General features: G+C 39.3%; 1 protein-coding gene across 2 annotated transcripts in view; it reads right to left on the bottom strand.

Annotated features, from left to right (window-relative positions):
• Positions 1 to 14,783, bottom strand: part of NEK7 (NIMA related kinase 7) — a 58,954-nt gene extending 44,171 nt beyond the window's left edge. Inside the window, exons 1-3 of one of the 2 annotated variants that reach the window (XM_079313541.1) lie at positions 14,533 to 14,783; positions 4,818 to 4,902; positions 936 to 1,076 (exon numbers count right to left, since the gene is read on the bottom strand). In XM_079313541.1, the coding sequence (XP_079169667.1) occupies positions 936 to 1,076; positions 4,818 to 4,874 (198 nt within the window). In that variant the 5' untranslated portion in view covers positions 4,875 to 4,902; positions 14,533 to 14,783. Of the gene's footprint in view, positions 1 to 935; positions 1,077 to 4,817; positions 4,903 to 14,006; positions 14,319 to 14,532 lie in introns of those variants that run through there. The other variant, XM_079313542.1, reaches the window with a different exon arrangement.
• Between the last annotated feature and the right edge of the window lie 12,662 nt (positions 14,784 to 27,445).

Raw genomic sequence — 27,445 nt, 5'->3', positions numbered from 1 at the left:
GCATAGCTTGAGCTCTCTTTTGACCATGTGACAGTGAAAAATGTTTCAGTTTGAAAAACTGTTTGCATTTAAAATGTTGCTTTTGATCTAATCATTTTAAAAATTGCTAATTGCTAAGACAAAGTATCTGAACAAATATCAGTCAATTTCTTATGTTAATATTTACAAGGGCTAGGCTTAAAGTTTCTTGGCCACAGTAACTTAGTTAGCCCGCTGCTCTTCCTTCTTCTGTAACAGCTGCTGTTCCACTACTGGCTAAACCTTGAACCTTGGAAACAGTCAGGCTCCTCAAGAAAATTTTTTGACCAGTGCAATTCACTCAGATCCACAGTGCACTTGCATTTAAATTACCATGTAGAGTCCCATACACAGATGTATTATTCATGAAGATGATCATATGAACTGATCTGCATCCCAAAATCTGAAGGAAATTCTGAGCTATGGATTCAAGCACAGTTTTGGTTTGTATTTGTCTCAGGTAGTTTTCAGTCTTTTGAAACAGTAGCTCCCCTCCTTTTCACTATTACAATTTTGATTACATAAAACCTTAGTTAATTTATGAACTTCTGAAGCATGGCTACTTAACTGAAAGATTACAGATGTTTATTCAATAAAAAATGCATGGATTTGCATAATGTATTTTCACATTAGACACCACTAAATAAATATTAATATCATTTATAGATTCCAAGTTCGGTTAGGAAATAGAGCTCATTTTGAGGCATCAACTTTTTCAGCAACTCTAAACTTTACTTTCAATTTCAAAACACTGGTTTGTGGAAAACTGTATAAAGTCACTCATGAGCATTCCAAGTTCTTAATTCCCTGCTATTTCTAAACATTTAAGAATTCATTAAAATCACATCAGAACGTTGCACGCCTTTGAAATTTAACTGTATCAATCCTTTTAACATTTATACAAAAGCCATCCTTACCTGAACCTTCTTCAGAGCCACTGGTACCCCATCCAGCAAGCAGGTTGCTCTGTAAACTTCACTGAACTGCCCACGGCCAATCTTCTTCTCTATTCGGAAATTGGCAAGTGTATTGTAGCCCATGTCAGGTCGTAAGGCTTTCTAGAATCAAAGATATTGCAAAGAAAGTTCACATGTAAGACTAAAATCACTAAGACTCATCATGCCAGTGTAAAGATACATATAAAAGAATATGGTTTAAATTATTAAAATTGCTTCATTCCAATGCATTAAAACCAGAACTGTTCCAGACTAATCACAAGATGTTCTAAAGAAAACATTCACTATACCATTTGTGGAGTGAGAATTGAAAATTATAAATTCATGTAAAATGTTATTAGCTTATCAGGAGTCTGAGACATAGAAGAGAAGAAATCCCATCAGGCTTTAATTTGCCATGGTTCCTATGTCCTAGCTCCTTCACCCAAAAATTTAGAAAAGAAAAAAAAAACCAAAACCAAAAAAAAACCCCAAAAAAAAACCAAACAAAAAAAACCAAACAAACAAAAAAAAAAACCCTACCCAAACCCATAATAAAGGATCAGCTCATATGACTGTATTTTAATGTCCCTCTTTCAGTGGCTATCCAATATATTTTTATATATCCTTCTGTTGCTCCAGAAATCAAAATATGAGAACTCTTGTTTTGACAAAAGTGGTGCAGCATTAATGCTCCAGTGCATCCCAAAGCGCAGGACCCAGCTTAATGAGGTAGTTACAGGCCTTTTAGGGAAAATGTCTGAAATTACACTTCACATCAAGATTTTAAATTCTCTACACAGAGCTGCAAGACACAGGCTCTCTAAATAGGCTATATTTAAGAAGTATTGTGTACTTCCCGTTTGAATTGGGAGTTGCAGCCTCTGCACAGCAACTTGACAAATATTATCGTGAACTACTAAGGCAGTGTGACAACCGCATGCTGAGAGCAAAGTCTCAGTAATGTGTTTTGGCATGCAGGTTTGTAATCACACATTTACATATGCAATGACCTACATTTGCATGTCAGATCACACACTGTCTTGCTTTATTAAGACCGGGCACCTCCCTGTGCTTGGCGGCCAGAGTGGCGAGAGAGGGCCAGAGGGCCGTGTTTTTTGGCAGTTGAGGGATGAACTGCCACCAAGGATTAGGCTGATATGGCCTGAGCATTAGACACTTCATTAGAGGTAATCTGTTTAACAGTGGGCAGTGTATGTAAACTTCACAGCCCATTTGCGGCACCTTTTCCCCCCCATGGCCTTTCTTCAAAGGGCAGTGTGGCTGAGTGACAGCTTGTCTCATCTGCTCCCTTGTCCTGTCACACAATTTAGATGTGGAGAGCTGACATGAGAAGCAACATAGCTGCACATCTCCAGCTACCACTGGGTCTCTCCTCGTCACAATGCAATTTGTGGGGAATAAGCTCGTGTAGGATAAAGATTTCCTTCGGTCTGAGACCATAATGGAACAGATTATATACACTTCAGTAATGATCACATTACATTGTAGCGCCAAGTAAATCAGTGAGCGCTCGGAATATTACAGTTTCCATGGAAGAAATAGCTATCTGACAATATTAAAATAGCCAGAATGGCTTCCTTTTTTCAAATTTATTTTTTAAACTTCTGGCCAAATAATGTAATACAACTGCAATAATGTTATTCTTTTCCTGTTCTGAACAGACCCCTGTTGTAATCCTGCACAGACAAGAAATTGGGGAAAGATAAGCTTAAACAATCCTACTAGAGAAAAGAGAAATATAATGATATACTAATTAATTAATCATGGTATTAAGAGCTCATTTATACAACAGAAACCATCATACTCATTTTCAGACTTGTTTCAGTCTCAGAAAACAGCTGATAGACAATTTAGCAGAAGACTGCCAGGAAAGGAAAGCATCCACAGGAAGGCTATAGAAGCTAGTACAAACATTGACAGTTAACTTCTAAGAATACACCAGACAGTAGCTGTCACTTTATCCAGAACTCTCAAGAGAGGTTCTACTTCAATCTTTCTCCAAAACTTTCTATTTGCATTCAGTTCCCATCATCTTTGAGATTTAAATTTTCAAAAGCATTTCATGCCCCATAATGTATCAATGAACTTCAGCACTGACCTAAGCAAGCACAAAGAAACAGATGTGAGAAACACACTGTCTTAAGACAGCACCGAAGAAACCAACAAAGACTTTATTGACCAAAATATCCCAGCTTAAAATCAGCGAGCTCAGCACACACCAGTTTATCCAGGGAGCAAGACTTCCCAGGAGATCCTTATTGTCTCCCAATGCAACCTCCTCAGTCTTGCTCCATCACTATGCCAGTGCACTATACCCAGCCAAAAACTCACGTGCATTGTTAAATTAAAACTCAAAAAATCACTTGATCATTTCTTTTAATTACTTACAAATTCAGTTCAAAAGCAAAACCAAAGAGACAGCTGGATTGAAACAATTTAGAGATTCCAATAAGCAGTTAAGAGTGGAGTCAGACAGCTTTTTCCTAACTGGGCTTTTCTGTTGAAAAAAATCACACCACACATTCCTAAAAATGTTTAGCTGTGTTCCTTCAGTGAGGACTCCTGACCTATAAAACTAAGCTCACCAGGCTGAGAGAACATTAAGCAGACTAACAGCCAGCTCCAAGATGAGAAACAGCAGCAGAAAAGTTATTTTCTTGGAGAAGTTACCAGTGAAATCCCAGAGGAAACTACGCCATTCAACGCATATAATGCTGCCATAAAGTTTCTTTAGATTCCAAATTTATTCAGGCAACAAGCTGAAAATAAAACTGCAAAGCCTTGCAGAAGATTCCCTTAGATTTTCACCCTGGTATTCAATATAGCATCTCAAGGTGAGCAATCAAATTAATGGGAAACACCACCCTAAAGACTGTGAATTATTGTTTTTAGATTATCTATTACTACACAGGAAAAAGATTTACAAAACACCATTGAAAAACTTCCATGAAAAGGTAAACTGATTGGTCAGTTACCACCAAAAAGCAAGTAAGACATTTTTAGGAAAAGCAATTGAATGAAACAGAAAACAAAAATGCTACATTGTATATTGTGTGTACACTGAATACTGCACAGGGCTCCAAGTCCTCATTTTGAGGGGAATACAGGCAAACAAGGTAACAGAGCAGAACAGCAATGCTGAGCAGAGAGATGCTTCCACATAAGAAGAGACTTAATAAATCACTACTCTTCAGCTTTGGGAACACTAAAACAAATAAAAAACTCCACTCCACTCCAAACCAAACCAAACAAACCCCAAAAGGTAAGGGATGTATATGCTGCCTTCAGTTATGGCTTTATACAGTCAGGCTTTCTTCAGTGGTGCCCTGTGACACAACAAGAGATGATAGGCACAGGCTGAAACACAAGGTTTCATGTGAACATCAGGAAAGATATTTTCACTGCGGGGATGACAGTGAAAGGGAGGTGGTGGAGTTGAAACCTGATGCCTGTCTTCAACAGGTAATGACAGAAATTACTCTAGTATCACTGTCAGGAGGTGTAAGAATAGGTGAAGGCAACAGTCTGAAATAAATATGGTACTTTGGATCCAATTCTGAAACATAGTGTTTAACAATGCAACATTTCTTAAGGAAACAACTGCATTCCTCTTTGCTTCTACCTCACACTACAACTCCAATTCCTCAAAGTCATTGAAGCAACAGGAGGCAAAATTAAAACTCAGTATTTTCTATGAAACACTGGACTGATATAGAATTCATTTCATGATCGTGAGAACACATTCTATCAGTTTACAGCTTCATTGTTACCACAAGAAACAGTGTTATCCCTTTCTCTATTTAAGAAGTTAGTAGTTAAAAAAAACCCAGATAGATGTACCTGTGGCTGAAATGGTGGAGCAGTAGGCCCCTGCATCCCTTGTGATTGTTCATCCATTCTGTCACACAACAGTGTCCCTTATGTCCTGAAAAGAAAAATGCACTCATTACACTGTAATTCAGTCGGTATTTATGATTAATGAACATCAGCAGAAGAACAAAGGAATTAATCTTCTCAATTGTATGCTTGAGTTTAGGAACATTTAACTAGTCCAGCTCTGCACTGTTTGGGGAAAGAGGTTTTCTTATGTTTAGGTGTTCTATGAAATTAAATAAATCACTATAGGCACCTGAATTTATTATTAAATAATGTGAATTAAAACTACTTGCACCAGACAAACGACTCTGATAAAAGCTGCATCATCACATTAATCTTCAGGGGCACCAAACACTTGTTTAACTATGCAGATATCTGACCTACAGGCAGCAAGGGAAATAACAGATCAACAGAGGAGTTACAACTGCAGCACACACACTACTTATGTGCATTGTATTATCTGTAGATTTTAGGGAATCTGCAATAAAAAAAAGAAGCTAAACAGGTACACAATACATTCTAACAAGCTAGTTAAGAGGCCTTTGGAATACCATGTTAGAAGCACAGCCTCCATTCCCAACTGGGAACTTCTCATTTCCCATCAGTAAGATGGGAGGAAAGATGCCTGCCACACTCCCAAGACAGACACACAAGGCTTTGACCAGTAATAACTGCTGCAAAATGCACTGAATCATTAATAGGAAAAACAGGCGAGACAAAACTGCAGATGCTCATAAGATTTATTTTTTTTTCCTAAACTAAGTGCATCCTTTCCTGGGCACCCCTGAGGAGGAGCAGGTGCAGCAGCCAATGTTACTGATGCCTGCAAGGGCAAGCCCTGTTCAGATGAAGACAACACAAAAGTTCACTGGCAGCTTCAAATGCAAACAATGAAATAAGCTTTTATACAAGTAAGAGGCAAGGCCTGAACAACTTTTTCATCACACAAAGATGAACTATCCCTGACTATCAGCAGATCAAACTTGCCAAGGCCTTCAGAGGAACAAGAATCATGTGTCTAACAGGGATATTATCCTTGCTTTTCCATGTATTGGTTTCTTATTCCCTGCTCCAAATCCTGAATGTTCTAGAGACAGACACACAAAGCACCTTTTTTGACATCATTAAATCTTTAATATAAGGAAATTTTCTGTAATAAATGTATTCTGCTAAACCTATATACTTCCACATACAAAGCTATTTACACTCCATGTAGAGTCCAACAGCTGTTAAGTGCAAATCTTCCCAGTAACTCCTCCAGACTATTCAAAAGGTTAGAAAAAACTCTTAACAGAAAACAGAAAACCTTAGAAAACTTTTTCAAAGGCAACTGCAAAATATTCAAGAAACTAATGAATGGCTTGTGCTGGAAGCACTGTTGCCATTCTTGCAGTATTGTTGTGGTAACATCACTAACAAAGAGTCACCAAGCAGCTCTGCAGAGCTTCTCCTGAGCTGCCCTTGTGTAGTAAGCAGTGGACAGCATACACAAACAAATCATTAGTGATCTGCTCTCCCTGGCCCATTGAAAGAAATCACCCACATACCATCCCAGCTCCATCAGCAATTCCTGAAACCAAAGCACAGCCACGCTCCAGAGCAACCAAGGGTGCCCTTAGGCTTTGCCTTCCCATCCATCACCTTTTCCAAGTTCTGAAACATCTCCCATGCAATCTCCCCTCCAAGGCAAGAAATCGTAACACAACAGCCCTGAAATTTCACCATCGTCACAAAACTTCATCTAAATTCTTTGGGCAGATTCACAGGGATTGATGCATTTGCAACAAATCCCAGGGGAGGAAAATACAGCAAACTTAAGGAATCTTCTGCTAATTTCTTGTAGAGATCTTTCTATCACACCTAAGAAGGCAATATTTTTTTCCTGAAGAGCTATTTCAAAGAGTCTTTATATGAATTGAACTCTCTTCAATAGCATCAATATTTCTACTAAAGGTTTCCAGTGTTTTACTAATATGTTTCAAAATTCAAGATTTTGACCATGTAATGCACCAACAGGTAATTCCTATGGATGAAATATTTGCTTCAAATTGCCAAGTGAAAAGAAGTAAATAAAAAACCCTTTACCCTCTATTGCAAATATATACAAATATATATACAGTGACAAGACACTAAAAATGTCCCAAAGAATCCATGCTTGTTTAAAACTGACATGCAAATACAAAGCACATCTATTTGTAACATGTCTGTCACCTCTTTAACCACTTTCTGCAAATCCATCACCATGATAAAGGTTCACAGAGAAGAAGCAACAGGTGAGGCAAGTCTATAACTAACAGCACCCCCCAAAACCTCCAAATGCAACTCATGCTCATGTTTCTCAATACTCTCAACCCAATCACATGGGGGGAAAGGACTCCTTGCCTTCAGCATACCCCTTGCAAAAAAAAAAGGAACTTCTGAATCATTTATCTTGTAAACATGATGTTCACCATTTTGATGATGAAGATCATTTAGATTTGGACAATTTGCACAGAATATGATCACAGGAATATCCACTAAATCTTATACTCTGGTTATGGCTGCCAACACTTTGTAATTAAGAGTTAATACTTCTAGTTTAATTACTAATATTTTAAATCTACAACATTTTCAGTTGATCAAAACAGTAGATTAAATGCACTGCTTAATCACATGAAGCACACTTTTTAAGAACTAGTTTCATAGCTCCCAGTCCATCACTCACACTGAGTTCACATGGTATTTAGGCAAAAATGCTCTTGCTTTTTAACAGATGGCATTTCTACAACAACAAAAAATACATTTTCCTGTAAAAAACATCATTAATAGTCTCAATATACATGGTTTCCATTAGCTACTTGCTATGCACTTGTTTATCAATTTTGCATCTTAAGTGAGAACACACAGTAATCAATGTCAAAGCAGAAATAGATATACTTAAAAATGTTCAGAATATTATAGTTCTGCTGAGAATCTGAGAAACTCAGTCTTCTTTTTCTTTCTGCAAAATATAGCTGTAACTACTCCACATAATTATTAACAGAGAAACACACAATTACACTGGTTCAGATGCTGATCAGGGACACAGTCAATTTGGCTGTTCCCAAAGGATGGAATGTACTATGTTTACTTCTGGACTATACCATTAATTAAGGCAGGTATTTTCAGTTTTTACTACTACTATTTTAGTTAGGTTAGAGACAAGGCTCTTCAGAAACAACTATTTTTTGTAAATTATTTAAGTTTTTTGTAAAGCTATTTCTATTATTAATATTTCTAGAATATTTACATTACTTGCTTCACATTGTTCAAAAACCCAGAATGTCTTCTGAAGTGTGAAAAATACATATCATTTGTCAGATTCTCTGCAGAAACATCCATATTAGAGAGAAACTATATATGCAACTTTTAAAGTACTGAAAATTATTCAGTATGGATCCATATACATCTATATTCAAGAAGGATTAGTTTTCACTTCAAAAGCAGTTTCTAGAAGCCAGATCAATACTCCCTACAGGATGCCAAGACACTCCTCCCCTATGTAGGGACAGCCTTGAATCTAAACAATACAAATTGCCAGTTGTTGTTAATCTACAGGTAGATATTAACTACCTAATTGGAAATACAGCATTTTTCAGCAAATTTATGTCCAAATTTCATACTCATGGGCAGTCAAGTCAAAGCAGTAAAAAAACATACAGACAGCTTATTTGGGGTAAAAGTTGGTTTTAACAAGAGCAGGAGCAACCAGACACCAATAACCCTTTTGGAAGAAAGTAAGGGAATACACTAGGAGTTCATAAGCAATTTTCTCATCCATTTGGCTTGACTTACCAGGCTTATTTTCACTCCAACCCTGAAAACACACATGCCAACTCACTGTCATTTCTCAGCTACAGAGAAATGACAGAGGTTGCTCTGTCAGTGCTGTCTGACTAGAAGATTAAAGTTGAAGCTCTCCTGCTTCACAAGCATGCTCCCATTCCTCCTTATTTGCACAATTTTAAAAGTTAGTTTGTTTACTTCTCCCTCTCCATTTCAATTATGCCACTCAAATAGATTGCTTATCTTGCAAGGTGCTCCCAAAGGGTTAGACATGCACTGACTTGCCCTTTATTGAACTGTTTGTTATTTCTCATGAACTGAAAAAGAAACAGGAACTGAAACTGCATGAGCAGCAAGCTTCTACATTTTTCATTTAGCTTCTATTCACCTAAAAGAAATTTGATAACCCATTTACTCCTACTCAATAGCCAGTTATAAAGGGCATAGGTAGATCATAATAATGTCACAGTGAAAAGCATTTCAGGGAACAATGCACTGTATTTAACCATGATACTATCAAGAAAGCAAAGCCTCAGCCCACACCACACCAGGCTGTGCCCCAGGTCTGTAGATGAGCAGTGAATGGATGATGTGATGCTGCTTCCCCTGCTGCAGCCATGACTCCCAAACCCTCTTCCACTGGACAGTGGAGCAGCTGTGGCTACCCAGACCACTGGAAAGCAAAGTGAAACTAGCTGAAAACTAACCTTGAAAAAATCACTTCTTCCCAGTTCAGTTCACAAAATTGTACCATTGCAGAGACAAGGACAGAAATGTGATGGCAGAAGACAGAGGGGAAGACATAAGACTGCTCTAGCCCCAGCTAACTTGGATCAGATTAATCTACTGCCAAATTACATCTGTAACGTGAAATTACAACAAGTCAATCTAAAAGCTCAATAATCTCAAAGATCCTTCTTTCTCTCACTTTATCTGCCACACAATCCCACTCTGACATCTTGAACTCTCTGGCACTCTTGCCAAGCTGATCCAACTCCCTGATGCAGCTGGGCTTCTGCTCTGGAAGCAGGGAGTAGAACCAGCACATGGGGACCCTGCTGAGCACCAGAGAAAAAGTAAGAAGGGGAAGTACAGGGATGGGAGATGTAGGAAAGGAACTGTAGAAGAAATAGAACATCTTCCCTCTGGCAACAGCGTGTTAGTAAGTTAGTTCATCACATTTAATTGTGCTTCATCCTCAGCAGGGAGGTGAAAAATATTTAAGAAAGCTGCAACAGCAAGACAAGAGGCAGAACAGAGAGAAGGCAATTCACTCAACACCAATCCAAGAGTTTTGTCAACAAAATACTGTATGGAAAAGTAGAACTATGAAACAAAATAAATGGAAGAAGCATAAATGAGGATAAGTTAAACTGGAGAAAGGAAAAGCAAATAAAAAGGAAAAAAAAACGTTCAAAAGCGAAGATTTTCAGATAAAGAAAGCTAAAATATGATTTAGAAACTCTTACAGGTGCAAAACCTCACAGCTCTCACACACAGAGACGGAGTCCTAATGAAGACATGACTTTAAACACATCTATAAAAGCAAATTATTCATAAAGAGATGCTGAAGAGATTCTGCTACAAGTGTAAACAGCTGATCTTCCCACAAGAGTTAAAAACAAGACAAATGAAAAGACTGGAAATACTATCAGATAAACCCATTATGGCTAAGCAGAAGGAAAATAAATCCTGATTAGAAGGGTGGGTGGACACAACTGTGCAACAACTCTGGTTGACAATGTCCATGTAGCTGCAGGTGAAGCAGAACACATTTAACAATAACTTTCACACACTCCTCAAAGAAATGTCTCAGTATCTTAAAAAGCAGTGCAAGACATCCTACTGCAGGTGTTAGATGTACATTCTCAAGCTGAAAAAATTTATCTGTAATATATAGTTTAAAATCTGCAAAAATTTGCTACCCCAAAGATGATAAAATGAATGAAGCACTATAAAGAATCAGAAAAGAAACACCAGCCATGTTTAACAGACTTTCTGTGAACCTCTGGGCAGCATTACCCTTGACTCCTCAAAGCAGAGAGGCAAGCCAACACTCAAGTCTGCAGCTGTTTCTATGTTTTATATTAAAGCAGCACTGTGTAAAAGATGCAGGACCCACGTGTGGCTGTGGAGCACTCAGTGACCAGCTGCACATTCAGCACTCTGAATGCAGCCTGCTCCTCAAGCCCTGCTGCTTGTAAAGCTCACACAGCCCATGTACCCAACACAGCTCTCAATTTCACTCAGGGCAAGGACTGGAAGTTCACTGCTGCAAAGACAACTCCTTTTTTGGATTTGCTCTCAGATGAGGACAAAAAGGGTACAGAAGTAGGGCCTCTACAGGGCAGAAGGCTATGTGTTTTCCCACCACAAGTTTTTACTTATTTTTAGAAGTAACTTTCAGTTCACCTGTGATACTTTTACCTTCCAGCTATTAAAAAAATCAGTAACCTTTTAAACTCTGTACTCCAGCTACAGACAACTGAAATGAACTGCGACAGATGCATTTATCAATACTTCACAGCACCTAATTCAATATCTCCCAAAGGCTACAGCAACTACCTAATCTACAAGCTCTACATGAATTTAATGATACAGTAAAGTAATTCATCTTGTCCAACATAAATACAGCTATTAAATAAGCCAGCAATAACTTTGTTCTAAATCATTCCAAGCAGCTTGAAGAGGCTTGAATGCAGACTCCCAAATGCCACATGATGCAAGCAGTCTATTTACTTTGTCACCTATAATCCAAAACAAAAGTCATTAATATCACAAGACTAACTAGATGCAATCAGGTTTTAATATGATTGCTCACACTACTTTCTTACAAATTCCTCTTTTTAATGTGTTTTTAAAAATTTAGAACAAATTCCCTTGCATATATAAGTGCTATATGCTCAACAGGTTACCATGGCACTTGAAATACTGTGCATTTTCTAGCTACAAAAATCACAAGTGAATCACAGATATGCTCTACATGCCTGAGACAAATGCAGGTGAGTCTCTTCACCAAAGCAGGAACTCATTTTAACAGCATAGTTTCTCTGCAGCTTTTTTAACTAACCTGACAGGAAGAATCACTTTAATACTTATTAAGGAAACAGAAAGTGAGATTATGTACTTCAATCTAGGGCTCAGTTCCTTCCCATGTGGCCAGGGAAGTCAAATGGTGATAAACACAGCAAATCAGTTCTAAAGGCTGCTCTTATCATCACTTTGGTATTTTGGTCAGTTATTTTCATCTCTGTTGCAAAGCACATGGAACACAGATAAACTGAACAAATTCTCTGGAAATGAGTCAGTTAACTCCTACAACTATCCATAGTATTAACCTTCACAGGATATTCCCATCTTCTCCTAAATCCTACTTCCTGGGAATCAGGAGGGATTTTTGGATAAACACCAAACCACAAAAAAATATTCCTTGGAGGTAGAGAAGTTACTACAGTTGGACTTTTCCTAGGGGACTTTCCAATGTAAGGTGAACTCAACCAAGCATCCAGCACAGATGTTTGGAACATTATCAAACTTCAGAAGGCAGCAAGGCACTGATAGTGATGAGCTGAATTTAGCATCAGTGTAAAGGCAGAGAGTACTGCACTAAGTTTATTAAACATGGGGAGGGTGTATTTTTTAACAAATTGCCTCAGCACATTGTCTCTGTGCACAAATACACAGGACTGACTATGTTTTGTGTGACTGAACTCAAGTCTCACACACAAATAAAAGGCACAGAGGGGCTTATATGGCTGTGTTTTATACTTCAGAAGATACCACAGGTCACAGTAAAATGAGCAACTGACTTCCTGCACTCTATTTTTCATCTTTCTCATTTGCTCACAGGCCTTCTGATGAACTCTAAAATGTTCCATTTTTCTCTCTTCTTTTGAAACAAGCTTCCATGGTGAGGATGGGAATCTACTTATCTAATTCGTGTAGACCCTGGAAGACATTGTGATAAGTCCATCAAAAAAAGATTTGTGGTTGAATAAATTTCCTTGATTTGTTCTCAATTTTTTTTTTTACTGCAATGACTAACTGGTATGTTGAATGCAAGGTATCTATAACAAAGGCACTATCTCCATCCTTACAGTGAACAATCTTTAAGTGTGCTTTGACAACCTAACCACCCAACATTAGCTATTTCTAAATATATTATCTTCATGTTTTGAAATGAAAGAACAAAGGCTCTTAATATTATTCTTTCTTCCAGTATCAAAAAGTTTAAAATAATAAACACGGCTTTAAGTTCTTACTTTAAAGCTGCCACATTTGCTTGTAAGTTTCCCTCTTCCCACAACACAAGTTTTCCTTCCTAAAACTTCTGCCTAAGTTTTCCATACGCCATGAACAAATGACTATTTTCCACTTCATTTCATCTCTTTCAACACAGTGCAAGTCTGTAGTTTAAATACAGACATTTCTACAGCACTGTAACACTTGAGTTCTCTCCTCAATAGTCTGGAAAAAAAAAACAAAACTTTTAAATTTCATTCTTCCCAATTTAGCCAATCTGTGAATCTAACCATCCGATATAATAGCCCAAAGTGCATATCTTATGCAATTTCTGCATCTCAGCCTTGTAATACAACTTTATACAGGTAATATATCAAGTACATTCCACAAAATTACTGTGCACATGTGACCTTTCCTGAGAAGTGATGCCACTGTCACAATCTGAGAAAATACTTCTATCACTTCAAAAGGTGGCAAAAGTTACCATTCAGTTGGTGCAAAAGGGAAAAACATTTAGAAAGGTTTTTATCTAATATTAATCATTAAATATTTGTATGATTAATGAACACACATCCCCTCATCATCTTTTATGATAAGTAGGGTGACTATCTTAAATAGTTTTACCATTCCAGTAGTGATGCCCCTGACAAAATGCAGAGCAAAGCAAAGCACAGAGCACTCGAAGAGCGGCGTTCTGAACCTCTGACCATAAAACCCGCAGGTTCAGCTGGCACGGGCACTGAAAAACCCGGGGCCGGTACTGGGACAGCCGAGCCTGGTACCGAGTGCTCGGTAAGGGGCGGGAGCGCACACAGCCCCGGGACGGAGAACGCCTCACTGGCAGAGCGAACCACCGGCCTGAGCTCTCGGCACCCCGGAGCCGGGCGGGACGGGCCCGGCCCGGTACCCGCTTGCTCCCGGGAAGGGCCGGGCAGGGCCCACGGCCCCACGGACAGGGCGGCTCCCGCTGACGGCGCCGTTCTCACCCGCGGCCGTGTGAAACCCCCGGGCTGGGCTGTCCCGGGAGCATCTACCCGACACCCACCCCCAAGCGAGAGGAGGGCACGGGACCCTGGAGGAAAACCAGGAGAAAACGACGAGGAGTACCAGGGAAAGCAGCTCGGCAGGAACGCAAGGAGCCCGGCGCGGCAGAGGCAGGGGAGGCGGCCGGGCCGCAGGCAGGCTGCGGCCGGAGGTGGCGAGGCCGCCGGGCAGGGTCCCCGGCCGCTCCTCAGGCGGAGGCGGCGCGGCAGCCGCCACCGGGCGAAACGCCGCCGCAGCGCTCAGGGCGCCGCTCGCCCTGCCGGCACACGGGGCGCGGCGCCCCTCCGGCCGCGGGCAGGTGCCGGTGTCCCTGGCGCGGCGCAGCCCGCGCCCGTCCCGCCCCAGCGCCGCGCACAAACTTTCTCGCTCCAACCCCGCGCCGCTCCCTCCCCGCGCGGCGGGCGGAGCGGCAGCCGCCGCAGCCAATAGCGCCGCGCGCCACAGCCCCGCGGCCAATGGGCGGCGGCGGGAGGCGGGACCGCGGCACCGTGCGGGAGGGGAGCGCCCCGGCAGCGCCGGCTCGGCCGCCCGGACCCCCGGGACCCCCCCGGCCCCGCCGCCGCCCGCGGCCCCGTCCCGCCCCGCTCACCGGGCAGCCTGGCCCCGCCTGCTCCTGCCGCGGGAGACCGGCTCCGGCCGCCGCTCCTCCCCGGCTTCTCCGGCGCCCCGAGCCCGGGGCCGCGCCGCCGCTGGCGGCGGGAGCCTAGCGGTGTTCCTGGCGGGCAGCGCGGGCACCGGCGGTAGCCCCGACGTGCTCTCCGCCCCCCGCTGCTCCTGCCAGGCCCGTAAACATCCCGGCATCCCCGAGGATGGGGCGGGGCGGCCGGCGGGCCCCGCCTCGCCCCGCTCCCCCGCCCGGCCGCAGGCGGGTGTCCGCCGGGCTGGCCGCGGCCGGTGCCGGTCGGGTCCGGATGTGCGCGGGAGCTGCGGGAGCTGCGGGAGCTGCGGCTCCCCGGGAAGTGACGGAGTGCGGGGAGAGCGGAGCGCCCGTCCCGCCGCGTTCGTGCCCGGGAGCTCGGCGGGGCCCGGGCACTGCGGGCAGCGCCGCTCGCCCCGGGACGAGCTCCAGCTCCGGCCTCTGCTCTGAGCGGCGCTGCTCTAAGGCTCGGGCTCTGCCAGCCTTGAGAACGCACCGTGCCAGACTTGCTCATTTTGTGTATGAGTTGTGATTCTCAGTCTAGGAGACATTCGGTGTTAACTGAGTGCATCAGCTGGAAGTGACACAAACTCCTTTTTGCCGTACTGGGAAAAATAAAAGTGACGGGAACAAAAAAGACCAGACTCTTGGTGAGTCCTGTTCCACCAGCTTCTACTTTGCAACAGCACTGGCTTTAAGTAGATAAAAAATACTGAATTCCAGAATATTACTGTTTCTCAGGTTCCTGAAAGTTTAGCCTGCTTCAGTGCAGGGAATGATAATAACCTACACATAAGCCTTAAGAACCAACGATGGGGGAAAATCGTGAAAGCTGAGCAGTTTGCCCAGTAAGGTTATGGATAACTGTGATCAAATAACTTTTCCCTCAGGTGTAGAAGCCCTCTGTAAAAGGCACTCCAGTAATTTAAAAAAGAGAATACAGTATTTTAAAATTACTTTGAATCAGATGTACTTGATTTTTCCAAAGCAAAACTTAAGTTCTCATATTAGTTGGAAGATTTGCTGCAGTTTTTCCCTTGTAACAAGTGAAGTAACACTTGATTTAAGACTTGCAAAAGAAGTAGGAAATGGGCCAGTGTGTCTGGAAAAAGTGTATTCACTTCCCTGTGTACAAAATAATATCTGTACAAAATAATATAACTTTTATATCTGTTCTGAGGCAAGCTTTGAGACAGCTGCAATGTCTCCAGTGATACAAAGTCTAATGAAATTTGAAAGGAAATTATTTTTGTTGGCTCTCATTTCTCTGATTTGTTAATCATTCTGCACATTTCCTGTGCATTGGCATTGGGGCATTCAATGCCACTGGCCAAATACAATGACAAGGTGACCACCCAGGCTGTGAAATCAGACCTATGACCTTCCCTTTGATGTGCATTTTGTATTTCTTTAGGGTAGTCCAAAAGAACTAATTTGAATTGTGATTAAGAAAATATTTCCTCTTTCTTTTTTTTTTTTTTTTTTCATTTTCATTGTTCTTGTTGATAAACATCTTGCAAATGCAGTTTCTTGAACAAGAATTCCAAGATCTGCCATACAATTTTAAGAAGTTACTCTAAAGAATTACAATCAGCAATTCCACTGACTGTTTTCCATCTCCAAAAATCTCTTCAGCCTCAACCAGAAATGGGGTTGTGTGAGGTAGTCACCTGTTTGCAAAATCTCTGATGGAAAAAGGAGAGATAAAATACTGAGTCTTTTTAGGTCTCATGTTTTCACAGGTAAAGGCAATAGTACTATAATACCCAGCTATTGCTATTTTCTAGACTCTGTTAGATGGAAAATAAGCAATCCACAATCTAGACTTAGGTAGCATTTGAAGGTTTCTCTACATTCATGCATAAGAAGAGAGTACCTGGGGCTTACTTGCCTTTTTTTACAGTAGGTTTCTCACAATCTTCCTTTGTTTAATCTGATTGTATTTGATTTTTTTTTCCTTTTCATCCTATTTTTATACTCAATGCTCTTTCACTTCCATTCTTTTTCTTTGATTTTCTCCATGCTGCTATTTCACTGTACAGTTCCATAATATTTTGACTTCTCTCTTTAGTCACCTGAATCCAATGGCTACTTTACCCTGACATTACCTGTTGATGAAGACTTTTCTCTTTCCTATATTCCAGCCTTATCTTTCTTAGAAGGTGATTGTTTCTATTTTATTCTTGGTGCTTGGGACTGAGAGAACTTAAAAATGAAGAGTCTGTTTTAGTTAATTAGTTCATCACCACAACCAGGCAAACAGGCTTTCATATAAATGTAACTACACTGCCCCCATTAATTTTTAATTTGCAAGTGACACATCTTCCACAGAAGATGCTCTTCCATCCTGGGTTGTTCAAATGCTGATTTATAGAAGGATGTTTTTCTTTGCTTTTCAATTCCCATGTACAGTTAAATAAATTTGTCTAATATTCCCTGTAATGGAGACTTTATATGAAACAGAATCAGAAAGGCAGAAGAGGCTCCAGAAGATCCAGTAGCCCTAGGGATTGTTAAGGAGCAGGCTTATCTCAGAGGCCAGAGGGGACACTGCCTAACCAGCTAGCAAAGGGTTAGAGAGGATGGACAAAGACATGCTGGAATTAGGGATCTGTGAGGGAGAGCATGGCTTGTTCTCTAATTCTTACCAACTTCTGGAGGTGTTGGCACCTGGAATTGAATTGAACAGGCCAGAGACAGAAGGAACTAAGACCTCACTATTTGTCAGTGGATGCTGTTTCATTTGCCATGCTATTACTACATTTGCTATTATTTACATTTCAGCATTGATTTAAGAAAGCTGCACCAGTCTTTTTCTGGTCATTGAAATCTGTGAATATATGTAACCTGTAAATATAGTCAGGGTTCAGGAATATAAAAAATATCAAATTATGACAAAGGGTATTATTTGGAATGGCAATGTGGCACTTGGATTGTATTTGAAAACAATGTCATTTGTCAGGACTAAGGTGCTAGACTTGAAAGCACCTAGAGAATGTTGGGTAACAACATAAAAATGAACCAGGAGTTCAAACATTTCACCCAATTCCCCAGATGGTTCCTAACTTGCTTCCACTGTTATCTGTACAGATGAAGACTTGAGATGTTCATTAAGAGAATAAACTGAAAAATATAGATTTGAAAAGTTTAAAACTTTCAGGCAGAATAGGACAGTGGAGGATGGGGACAGATAATCTTTGAGGTCACAGAGATAGGAGCATAATATAACAGCTTCACTGGTTAACAATTCTTCAGGTTCTTCAAATCAATAAAGTACAGGAAATTAATCAAAAGGAGCAACTGCTCTTCTCTAAGTCCTTGATGCCTGAAAAGTCTCCCTCTCTCCTGGTACTTTGTCACTAACAGTAAAAAGGCAAGGGTAGCTGCCTGTGACATGGATGAGGAAATGAGAAAGACTGTGAAGGCAGGAGCAAAGACATCTCCATTATATTTGCACTGGATAAATATTATAGGGCTTTATGCAGAACTTAAGCTTTTGACAACATAAATCATTAAATGGAACAATCCAGGGGAGCTTGGAGAACTCCTGATTTGTATCAAGCAGGGCACCAGACCTTCTGAATTTCTGTACCAAAGATCTGGTTTAGAATTTTGATCATAATACATTCAAATTCAAAAACCTTGTAGAAGTGAAAAGGCCAAATAAACTTACCATAGCAACAGTAAATGTTGAAAAGAGGACTATGTAAAATCTAGGAAGTTTGTTAAAAGTAAATTAGAAGGAAATGACCTGTATTAGAGTTTCTGAGTAAGTATCTATCCTCTGTCAAAGCCAGTTAGAGGGTCTCCAAAAGACTAGCAGAGCACTACATGTGAATAAAGGATATTATTAAAAATAAAAAGGAACTCCTAAAAAAGGGGGAGTTCAGATGAGAAAAACAGAAAATAGCAAAATTTCTGGCAAGCTACATGTAAAACTGTAAAAGGCAGACCAAAAGCATTTGAAGGAAAATGTTAGTAATGGTATTAAACTTTATTATAAAACCTCTTCCAAACACATCAGAAGCAGGAAGCCTGCAGGATAGAAAAACTGTTTGCTTATGTGGATATTATGAGAGGTTCCTACAGGGAACCCCTTTATACCCCAGAAACCTGTGAGAGTTTTTGGAAAGGTATGTGGAAACAGGGAGCTTGGATGATAGAAGATTCCTGTATCTCAGTAAAACATCTCAACAAATCTTCACGAAAATTGTTTAAAAAAATAAAGCTGCATTGCAGTACAAAGAAAGGATCAGTACTGAGCTATACTGAGTGCTGTGCAATACCTTTTCCTAAAAGTTGGTTCTATATACATAATCACAGTTAAATATAGTTCTTTTTTTCAAAATGTTTCTTTGCTCTAGCACACTGCTATTTTGATGTAGTATCATAATATATGTGTTACTGTTTAACTGAAGGGAGAAAATCTTAGTAGTGAGCACAGTTAGCCTAACCTGGCTTACTGCTAATAAAGAAAACTACATTTTGGTGCAGGTTAATTGAGCACAGACTGATCTGTCCACCCAGACTCCCACTCCACTGCAGCCTGTTGAGCAGGCTTCAGGTTTTTTATACCCTGGTCCATCTTCCCTCAGCATGTCCTGGCATTCCCCGTTTTCTTTGAGGGTAGGAATGCACACCCTCATTTCACAATGTCACTAACAGAGCACCCAGGCAGTGAGTTCAAATGCAGTTTAGGGGTAGTTCTGCCTTTCACACATGATGGCTATGATTGTTCAAAAACAAGCAACAGACATATTCATCTGTATTATGTCTTACCTTACTTCTTCCTGTTTAACAAATATTTGTCATAAACTCCGAACTGCTCTTCTCAAGACTTTTTTTTCCTGAGTCATCCTTTACATTTATCTAAAGGTCCAACCCATTTTAAACATTACAAATGTAACAGTTTCAGTAATTATGTGCAATGAACTGTGTGACTAATCAGTGATGGCAAGGAATTCCCTGTATATATTTTTCCATTTTTCACCTCCTAAATTGATTACCCCACTCTGAATTCCAGAATCTGAATATTGATACATTTTGCTAATGGTAGAAGCTATCTAACTTCTGCTTGTAATGATCTTTCATGCATGAAGTTTTCACAAAAGCATATTCATCTAAAAAAAACTCTTAGAGAAGTGGGTAAGGCTTTCAGCTTCCAAATAATTGTTCTGTCTGTTTGTCCAAGGTGGTAGTGTTTACGATATGACACAGGATTAGAAACTGCCTTTAAGTCTATAAACATGTACTTGCCAATAAAACCTGTAAACTCTATATCTGGTGTCACTGAAGTTCAGGCTCTTACTCAGTGTAAGTTGGTGTAGCTGCTCTGACTTCATTGGAGTCATGCTGATTTACACAGCTGAAGACCTGGACCTTAGCTGCTGGATCTGAGAATTTTAACAAATAAAAAAGAAAATTTAGTCAAGTTCATCCTTTCCTTCAGTAAGTTATGGCTGCTAATAATTGTGTCATATTGCAAAACAAAAATGCAGTATTATGAATGAAAATTTTAATTTTCCTCTCCCATCCTGACTAAATCTCTGAGAAAATCAGACATCTACACCAGTATTGAAAATCTGAGGTGTCCATAGAAGCACCTTACCTTACATAGTAACACAGGTAAGATTTAGAAGTTTGTTAAATATATTGGGATTTTTTAGTGGAAAGTGATAGTTAAGATAAATGCCTTTTTTGTCCATTTAGCACACAAGTCAGTGAAGCCACAGACCTCATGAAGGTGCATATCCAAATGTATTCCATTATCCACTGTCTCATTCCAGATATACACCTGGCAGCTATTCTAAATACACAGTCTGATATTCTTACCTGAACTCAAGAAAATGTACACCTTTGGAGAAAGGCAGCCTGAGGCTCATGATTAATTAAACACCATTTAGAGTTTACATTTAGTCCTGACACGAGACAAAGAGGTCCATACATGTCACTTTGCCCAGAGTCTAATAAGACTTTGATCAATATATTCTCAATTCCATTGTTACTTGATAAATTTAATTCAAATCACTTTATTCACTCTTTCCATATAAGATTGACTCAGTCTTTGAGACAGAAACAAAATGAAGATAAACCAGCATTTGTTCTGCTAGCATCTTTCTCTCAGCCTGTGTCACAAGTGATTAGAGTGCAATTCTTCCAAACAAGAATTGTCTCTCACCATGTCTTTGCACTTTGCCTGGTAGAATGGAGCCTATGCCTGTGCTGCAATGCAAATGAATAATAATTTATGGTGATGTTGGAATGGTGTTGACAGAAATGGAGCTAACGGCATGAGTGGGGAATAACTGCATTTATCCTAAAAATAACTATTGTCACTCAAAAAAGCAAACTTAATTTCAGTGTTTAGCCTTTATTAGCTGAAGTCTTAGAAAGAACATGATTTTCAGTGGCAATTCTGCTAGAATGAGGACTGCAGAATTTTTTCTACTGACTTCAGAGCCAGCTTGAGACAAGAAAAATGCACAGAACAAGTGAAATAAATATTGTTGTCATTTTACAGTAAAATGGGGATGCATTTTATAGGTGGCTAGCAGCTTGTAGTTAAAGACAAGCTTAATAAAACTAATCATTTCCCTGTGCTTATTAAAATGTTTCATGTATCAGCAGGCTGTAAAAAGGACTCACTACCAATCTCTTAACTTGCACTAAAACCCAGAGATGTCCACTTGAGTCACAATTCCCAGTGCCAGTCCTGTTCTCTGCCTGCTATTGGAATTCAAAGCCTCTGAGGGAATTAAAACTAACACATTAGTTTCTAATTAAATCCAAAAGGGTTGTGAAATGTAACTAAATAACTTTATAGTATTTCTTGGGAAAATGATCTCAGGAGGATAAGGAAGTAGCAATGGCTTTCAATTAATGATTTTCCCTCTTCTAACACGCAGGAGATGTCAGCAATGTTCTTTTGACCCCTTTTAATTTCTTCAAGTTGAACATTTGACTCTGCAAGCTTCTTCCTGCAAATATATTTTTAAAAGTTCCTGCAGGTTTGTAATAATTTAGTAAGATAAAGAAGTACAGTCGTTACTATAGCTGTCCTTTTTTCTTCAATTAGTATTTCTAATCACATTAGACATGTTTTCAGTATCCAGAGAGGATGCCTGATCCCTACAGCTATCGTGAACTATTAACTTTAATTAAAATTTACAAGTCTAATGTTGTTACATCTGCTAAAAGCATTAACTGCCATGTTAATTACCAAAATGTTAATGTTGCGTTAAAATATGAATGTTCCCTTTTGACAGTTCATCTGTGGTTTAATTATTTATTTTTGGTAGAATATCTCCTCACAAAAAGAAAAAGGCATAAAAGCATAAATGCTGACTGAAATAATGAGACATAATGGGGAAACTTCATCTAGGAAGAAAACTTAATACTTTAGAATACCAGTTGCTAGCAGAAATTCATTTGCATTCCTTGCTGTGTCAAAAATAAATACATAGCACTTGTATCATGTCTAAGATGTTATTTATAATTGCAGCACATTCTTCTGCTTTTGGTTTATAGGGATATCCAGTGTGCAGGACAAGTTCTTAATCTCCATAGTTCAGCAGTGTCATTGTGTTGGTGCTACAATAGAAACTCCCCCCAAAGAAAGATTTCAGGACTTCACATCAAAAACTTTATTGGATTTCTGAAGTTTCCCTATATAACTCATTTCAAAACAGATTTACCAAAGGAGATGTCTAGAACTCACTCCTGAAGTTACTGTACTCCCTATCCCAAGAGTACAGGATCAAAGTGGAAGTCTCTTTGAATCACTACAATTAGTAACAAGCATAGCAAAGACTTTGCAGTGGCTCATCTAAAATAAACAGAAATCACTGGTCAAAGTAAATGTGTCTCTTGCTGTATTTCATGGTACAATACTCCTCTATCATGTGAGTCTTAGAGGCATTCACACTGAACTTAAGACACAAGAAAGTTCTGACAAACCAATGTTAAATATAATTGTTACATGTTTCTCTCATGTTGAATAATCCTTTTAATAGCTGAAGTTAATAGTCTGCCAAGTAATTTCTTAATGTGATTGTAACTAGGTACTGTTAGATTTTATGCCATCCTCTATTTCTAAATTTTGCATGAAGTAACCTTAATTTTGCCTGTAAATCTTCTATGGTGCATATCAGAGGCACATTCCTCACTCTGTACTCTGTTGAATGTTGGAAGTAGGCAGCTGTTCAGTGGCAAATGCATAATTGGGTTTGTGGGTGGAGGAAAGTATATTTTTAGGGATTAGATGTCCAGCTAACAGATTTAGATGGTTTATTAAGAAAACAAAAAATTTTAAATTCCCAAGTAACACCACTGCAAGTTGTCAGTGGACTTTGAACTAGCAGGACAGCATGCATAACACCTCTTGCTTCACTGCAGCCTGACCTCTTCTGGTGTACAGACTTTCTCTCAATTGTATGGTAGAGTAGTTCCAATCATAAAACTGGAGTTTCCATATAACATATTTAGAGCTCTTCTTAGAGGTGGGTATTGTACTATGGTTATGGAATTCTAGATGAGTAGTTGCATTCAGTTGTCTTTTCAAGTTAACATTGTAGGAGAGTGCTGCAATAAATCCTCATTTGTTTTCCAGAGAGTTTGGAGAATCTGCCTCCAAATCCATACGCAGGGCATTTGATTTAAAAAAGCTATTGAGCAAACTGGTCTGAAGCAGAGAAAAGCCTGCAGTCTCCCAGGTTTTCAGAGCCCAGATTGGTCAGAGTTTATAGAACATATCCACATACAACCCCACCTTCCCTCCCAAGAAGCTCCAAACAAACAAAAAACCTAATCTACTTGTTCAAGCTCAGATGGTTAGTTATGTTCTATGAGCCAACTGCAGGCACATTCAGCAGGACTAGTGATAAGATGTACTCTGGTGTGCTCTGATCCTGAGGCTTTTTAGAGTACTACTTCAAACACAAAAGATTTCCATTTAAAAATAATAGTGGTTATTATTTTGAAGAATGTAGCAAGTTGCTAAAGAAATGTTTTCTAATCGTCTGCCAGAAGGCAACCTATCTCCTGGGCTTTGTTTGCTTGTGTAGATTTCATTGCCTGCAGCAATACTTCTTTAAGTCAAGTTTACAGAAACTTGTCTCTCTTGGGGAGATGAATATCTTTCAAAGCTCATTATTTATTTGGGAATATTCAAGCACTCTAGAGAAGACAAGGAAATAATTCAAATGATTCATTTGCAGTTAATCTGATACTAACTTTGTGCTGCAGTGCTCTAGCTTACATAACTTCTTGCAAAGGTTCTGTATGACTCCCAGTCTTGGTGCATGGAATTCACCCCTCTCTTTCAGTGTTCTTAGAGCTTGGGAAAATTACTTAAGTCCCTTTCTAAGTAAAAAAAAACAACATATTTTTTATCTGGTGGATTGTGGCTGCTTGTTTGACTATCATTGAGAAAGAGAGTGTGAAGGATAATCCTTTACAGCCACTGAGACACACAGACAAGCCAGAAGCTTCCCTATTCATTTATGCAATTATCAAAACTTATATTTTGTGAAAGGGAAATAAATAAATTAACCCCACTGTGCCATGCCCACAGAGTAGCTCCAGCAAAAACCTTGCCTTTTCTCAATCGTTCTGATTAAGATAAAGCCAGATCTTATTCAAAGATGTAGTATTAAGGAAAAAGAGTGCCTCCATTCAACAGGTTTTGATTTGCCACAAAATGTACATTAAAAAAAAAAAACTAAAATAATATGTGCTTAAGATCAATGTTTGCATTATAATTTGCATATCTTCCCTCTCTGCCTACATTTTAATCTTTTTTTTCTATAGTGCATATACTATTAAACTTCAAAATGTTTCTGTCATTTCCTTCACCAAGCTTTTGGTAAAGGATGATCCTCTGAGCACACTGTAATAGCTGGCAATCACCCTGGCACATCATCCACTGAGAAACTCTTGTTGGACTCTGAAACAGTGCAGTCTTATTATTAATAATTAATTAAAAAGCTGATGTAAGGGTATTATTTTATGTTCTCTTTCAAGATGTGTTCACAACAGTTTTTATCAGACAAAGCATCAACAGGCAAACTGCTTGGTTTTGCTGTGCAAGACTTTTTGATAAGAGTGACAGACAGCTTCAGCAGTAAATCTTTTTTTGACCTTTCTTGCAGACATATATGCATTGTTGAATGAACATAGTGAAAAGCATTGCATTGTTAAAATGACAGCAGAGTTCTGGAGCTCTGCTATAGAATCACTCCTGTTATAAATCTAGATTTACTTTAAAGAGAGTAATATTGACCTCACATACCTGATTTTGCTGATTTGCTGATACTATAACAGAGTAAAACAGGACAAGTTTCCTCCTTTTGGAATGCTGTTTCCAAAACCCCACTCCAATGCTCCTGAACCACTGCCACAGAGTTAATAAATTCCAGAGACCACTGGGAGCAAGGTTTGGAAACACTTCAGCAGATGAACCACTTTCTGAGAACTGAAACCTTTGTTTGAAAAACACATTCAATACAAGCTGACTCACAGGAGGCCTGAAGTTAGAACCTCCTTCTCTCTTTTCCAGATTCAGTTCAAAGACAGAAAACTTGGAGAGAGAGAAAGGTTGGTGTAATGATCAGGATACAAATAAACAAAACATATAGGAAACATTGGTATGCATCTGCATGGATAGGAGAATAAAAAATTAGCATTCATTCAAAGCTGCTTCTGCTTTCTGACAGGTAATAATGATTGTTAATGGGACTGACATTTCCACTGTACAATCAAAACATATTCTTCAAAACCTATTGCATAATTAACATTACTTACACACACTTCACATCAAATAGCATCAAATTAGAAAGACTTATGGGGCTAGTGAATAGCATCCTGAAACACATCTTGTCCAGGTGTTGACTGAGCCCTGATAACACTCACAGGGCTCTGCTGGGCTCTTCTCTCAGCCAGGCAAGCCCTCAGTGTGTTCTGCCACTGCAAAGAGTAAAAGGCTGCGTGTGTGAACACAGGACTGACAGGGGTGCTTTTCCTTCCTGCACATCTTCCTGACAAGGACAGTGATGGATTAGCCATACAGGAGACATGTTCCTGCACTGTAATCCACATGAAACAGCAGGAGAGGCAGGAGCAAGGTTCATATCTTTACCTACCTGATAATGGCTTGGATGCCCAAGATTAGTAAAAACTATAAAGGAGTTCAGATTCTTAATTTCTTAATTTTCTCTATTAAATCAGATACTTGATGCAAATTCTGTTTTTCCTCTCACTCATTTTGTAGAGCAGACTGATCTATGCACAGATATTTCCAGAAACACTGCAGCTACTACATATAAACATGTCAGCTGTGTCCTCTTGGCCAGCCAGAGTGCAGTTAACCATGTGGCCTCTTTGCTGAACTAGAGATGTGATGGTCTAGAACAGCTTCCCAAAGGAACAGGCAGGGAAAAAGCCTTATTACTTTTAATGTGATGTTTAGTTCACTACATGAATATCATTTTGTTCATGAACTTGGGAAGTGTCTTCCCAACCTAGAGTTTGTATGGTTGGGGGAAACCTTGCAGACAACAACCCAATCATTTCCTGTTCTTGTCTTAGGAGAAACTGGATGTATTTTGGGGGGTTGCAGTGGGAGAAGGAGGGGGAAAGGAGGCTGCTATCAAGTAGTTGTTAAAAACATGCTAAATAAAAGCTCTAGATAAAAAAATATAACCTCCTTCTACAGTCTTTGATGTTGCCAAACATTGATTGTGAATTGAACAAGAAAAAAAATAAAGCAAGATGAAAATGTGCTGTCAGGACTTTTATAACACCAAGCTTTTTTATGATTTTTTAATGCTCCAATGACAGATGTATGAAAATGAGTGCAAAATGCAGAGAAGAAAGAATATAAAACCTCAGTGTAGAAATTGCATAGACAAAGAAGTAAGTATAATTTCCTAGCACTGACGACAGCATAAGCATGGAGTAACTTTCAGGAGAATTATTTTTGCAAAACACCAGTATGTTTCACATGCTTTGGTTTCTAATATGTCATTGTTAAATCAAAGACTACTTATTTTTTTTCCCCAGGCATGTAGAAGAGTTAAGAAATATGAAACAAGCTGTAACACTACCACTAAGACTTTAAAAAAGAAAATAAAGTTACTTGTTTATATTATTTGTCACGCCAACAGATAAAATAGCCTACAGATTTCCAGGACAGTACATAAGCATGCACAAAATATGGTAATTAAATCTTGCATCAAAGTTTATATAAAGTGTAATTATATCTGGCATTTCAGTTTATTGCTTTTTGAGGATTTGTGCAGGAGATAGGTGGTACACAAGTCATATCTTCCTACTGAATCTGAGCAGGACTAAATTGCACTCCCTTTAGTCTTTGTTTCCATTTCTCATTTTGCATATCAGACACTAAACTGCTCAAGCTAAATTTTAGGAAAATTGCATACTTATGCTTTCTTAGAGCTTGTCTCCAGAATGTTTTTCCAGTCTACCTATAGTGGAATAATCCATGAATCACTCAAGAATAAAGGAAATTAATTAGGATTTCTAAATAAGAAGTTATTTAGAATTTTGTTATTTAAAATATTGTATTTACATCACAGAAATAGATCTAAACACATGTTTTCATTTGGACTTCAACAATTCACCTTCCCAAAAAGAAATATCCCATGCATTTGACCTCAAGATGCCACTTGCAAAAACCTGCAAGTAGGTCATGAGCAGATTGCCAAACTCCATCTCCTGGATATTGGAATGAGAAGTAGAAGAAGCTAGAGTTCATCACAAGTATATTTCTCAAACATTTCTAAAATAAGAAGTAGTTATTTAAATTACAGAAAAAAAAATTCTTAATAAGGTAGAAACTGAGGACAAT

Source organism: Erithacus rubecula (assembly GCF_903797595.1).
Source record: "Erithacus rubecula genome assembly, chromosome: 10".
In the NCBI taxonomy this organism is placed as follows: Eukaryota; Metazoa; Chordata; class Aves; order Passeriformes; family Muscicapidae; genus Erithacus; species Erithacus rubecula.
The sequence above is the reverse complement of the archived record's forward strand: the minus strand, read 5'-3'. Positions and strand labels throughout refer to the sequence as shown.